This window comes from Muscardinus avellanarius, assembly GCF_963383645.1.
Source record: "Muscardinus avellanarius genome assembly, chromosome: 16".
Classification (NCBI taxonomy): Eukaryota; Metazoa; Chordata; class Mammalia; order Rodentia; family Gliridae; genus Muscardinus; species Muscardinus avellanarius.
The window spans coordinates 22,386,529-22,388,989 of record NC_137802.1 but is presented as its reverse complement, the minus strand read 5'-3'; the positions used below and the strand labels follow the sequence as shown (position 1 = coordinate 22,388,989).

Sequence of the window (2,461 nt, the reverse complement as noted above, 5' to 3'; positions counted from 1 at the left end):
GTGAGCTAGAAGAAAACCTAAGATATTGATACTGCCGTCCAGCACTTACAAAGACCCCTATCTCGAACTGGGCCTGGGTGTAGTGGTGTTTGCCTGTAACCCTAGTACTTGGCAGGCTAAGATAGGAGGATCACAGATTTGAGACCAGCCTTAGTAACTTGGCCAGATTCTTAGCAACCTAGTTAAGACCCTGTTTCAAAACAAAAGATAAAAAGGGCAGGGGTTGTAGCTTGGAGGTAGAATGCCTCTGGGTTCAGTCCTTAATACCAAAAGAAAGAAAGAAAAAAGACCACCATCTTCTTAACCTGGCTCTACCTTCCCCAGCTGTAGCAGAAGAGGAACCTGCCTCTTCTCTCTAGGCTTCTAGCCTGAGAGTGGAATGGTTCCTGGTGACAGGCTCATCATCACATGTCCTGGTCCTCCTAATCTCCTTGTGCCCAATGAGAGTGGCGGGGTGGGGCCCAGACTGAAGGATATCACTAACCAGGATTTGTATACCAGTGAGATTCTCATGGTACCCACAATGGCCAGCCCAGTTCCACCAAGGACAACCAGAGCAACAAGCAACTGGTGACTGGTAACAACCATAGACTCATCCACCCCAGTGGTATCAGGCAGAAGAGGGCCAGGGTGGCCCAACTGGTCACACTGAAAGCCAGGGAGGGAGCCTGGCGAGAAAGCAGCAACAGCTTCTGCAGGTATAAACAGGCAGAGGTCAGCTCTAGGTGCAGAGATACCATCATGAAGCCCACGTAGTGGCCAGACAGAATGGTGATGCTGAAGCAGCTCACTGCCTGGGAGCAGAGGTCAAGGTTAGAGGCCCTTCCATGACTTGCACTCATCTTGTCCCAGTATCCCAGTCCTTCTACAAGGGGCTCCCAAGAATTTTGTGAGATCTCCCCCAAAAATCCCGACCTTTACGTTATTTCTTATCTTGGGGGCCCGAGTTGCTTTGGCCCAGAGGCTGTAGCATCTGCATAGTATCCCCCCACACACACATACTTGCATTCCTGGGTTTTGCCCCATGCCCACGCCCTACATTAGGGCTTCTCCTTTTCAGACAAGCGTTGCTGTGATTAGTTGGACAGAGAGATCCAAGCTCCTTGGGCATTGCCCAGACTCCCAGCGAGGGCCAGCAATCAACCCCTCCCCCAATCCAGCCTAAGATTGGGATCAGGTGCCAACTGGGGTCAGATAATCTGTGGGAAGTCAGAGAGAGAAAGCTGAGGAGAGGCTGGAGAACCCAAGCTGGGCATGCCTCCAGGCATACCCAATGAAGGCCCCAGGCCTGGCCCAAGGTCTGGTTCCACAGCAAGTCAACTTCATCTGCTAGGAAGTAACCTGTGGAAGTGGAGGATGATGTTGGGCTTCCCCAGCGCTGGTCCATGGCCAAGAGAGGAAGCTTCAGTTTTCACTTCCCAATAGTTTGCCCCAGGAAGTCTCCAGAAACATGAAATTCCTGAGAGGTGAGGGAAGGAGACCTGGAACTCGCTGTAGGTTCACCCTCACTCGCCGGGTTTTCCCTGCAGACTCACCCACAGACACTGCCACCAGCAGCAAGGCTCAAGGTGGGTGACCATGAATTGGGCCGTGGTCATCTGAGGATACAGCCACAGCCTGGGGGAGGTGGGGGAGCCACCGTCAGTCCCTCCAATACTCCCATCCATTATCTGGCTGGGCACTCCCCCATTCACGCCCGGACTTGTCTCGGACTTTGAAGGTCTCAATCAATTCCAAAGGTGTCCCCAGGTCTTCTAGCCTCAGCCTTCCACTTCCTCACCCTCACTCCCCGCCACTCCAATCTCCAGGCCCCGCACCGGAGCAGTGCCCCGGGGCCTGGTGAGCAGGCTGTGCAGCAGTGAGACACAGGTGTTAGGCCACTTCCAGAGGTCTAGATCAGAGGATCCCTGCATGTGCAGCACCTGCAGCCCCCAGCGCAGCCCTCGGAAGGCGGTGAAGGAGGCTCATGTCACAAGGAGTCCCAGGGGTGCCATCGCCTGGGGGCCAGCTGGTCCTGATGGGTCCCTTTGGCCCTTGTACCCTCAGCCAGGACGTCTTGGAGGCCCCCAGCAGGATGGGGTAGGTTGCTGGACTCCCTTTCCTGCCCCACCTCAGAATTTGATCTAACTTTCCCCACTGGTCCACACCCCCACCCCTCTGCCGGTGACTGGAGCAGCCCGTGGGGCCATGGCCCTGGGAGCCCAGGTCACCGCAGGCATCCCACCTCAGTGAGGGGGACGGAGGGGGCGGAGATATTTGGGGCTTCTGGGCACTAAGCAGTGCGACAATCTCAGGGAGCCTTCTGGGATGTCAATAGGGGTCTCTTCCAACTTGGAGTGTCACAAATCCCTGGAGTGCCCAAAATGGGTCCCTACTTTCACCAGACACTTCCAGGGCCCCACCCATTCCCCTTCACCTCTTCTCTGCTCCCATCCCTAACTTACTGCTCGCCCTGCCACCC

At 55.5% G+C, this 2,461-nt stretch overlaps 1 protein-coding gene across 1 annotated transcript; it reads right to left on the bottom strand.

The window, feature by feature from the left end:
* Window positions 1–355: 355 nt before the first annotated feature.
* TLCD2 (TLC domain containing 2) lies at window positions 356–1,994 on the bottom strand (the record flags this gene model as incomplete). Its single annotated transcript, XM_080713989.1, is given in 10 exon segments — window positions 356–501; window positions 504–578; window positions 581–794; window positions 1,271–1,341; window positions 1,536–1,563; window positions 1,567–1,589; window positions 1,592–1,617; window positions 1,818–1,837; window positions 1,839–1,964; window positions 1,968–1,994. Coding segments are annotated over 10 exon segments (756 nt in total).
* Window positions 1,995–2,461: the final 467 nt, after the last annotated feature.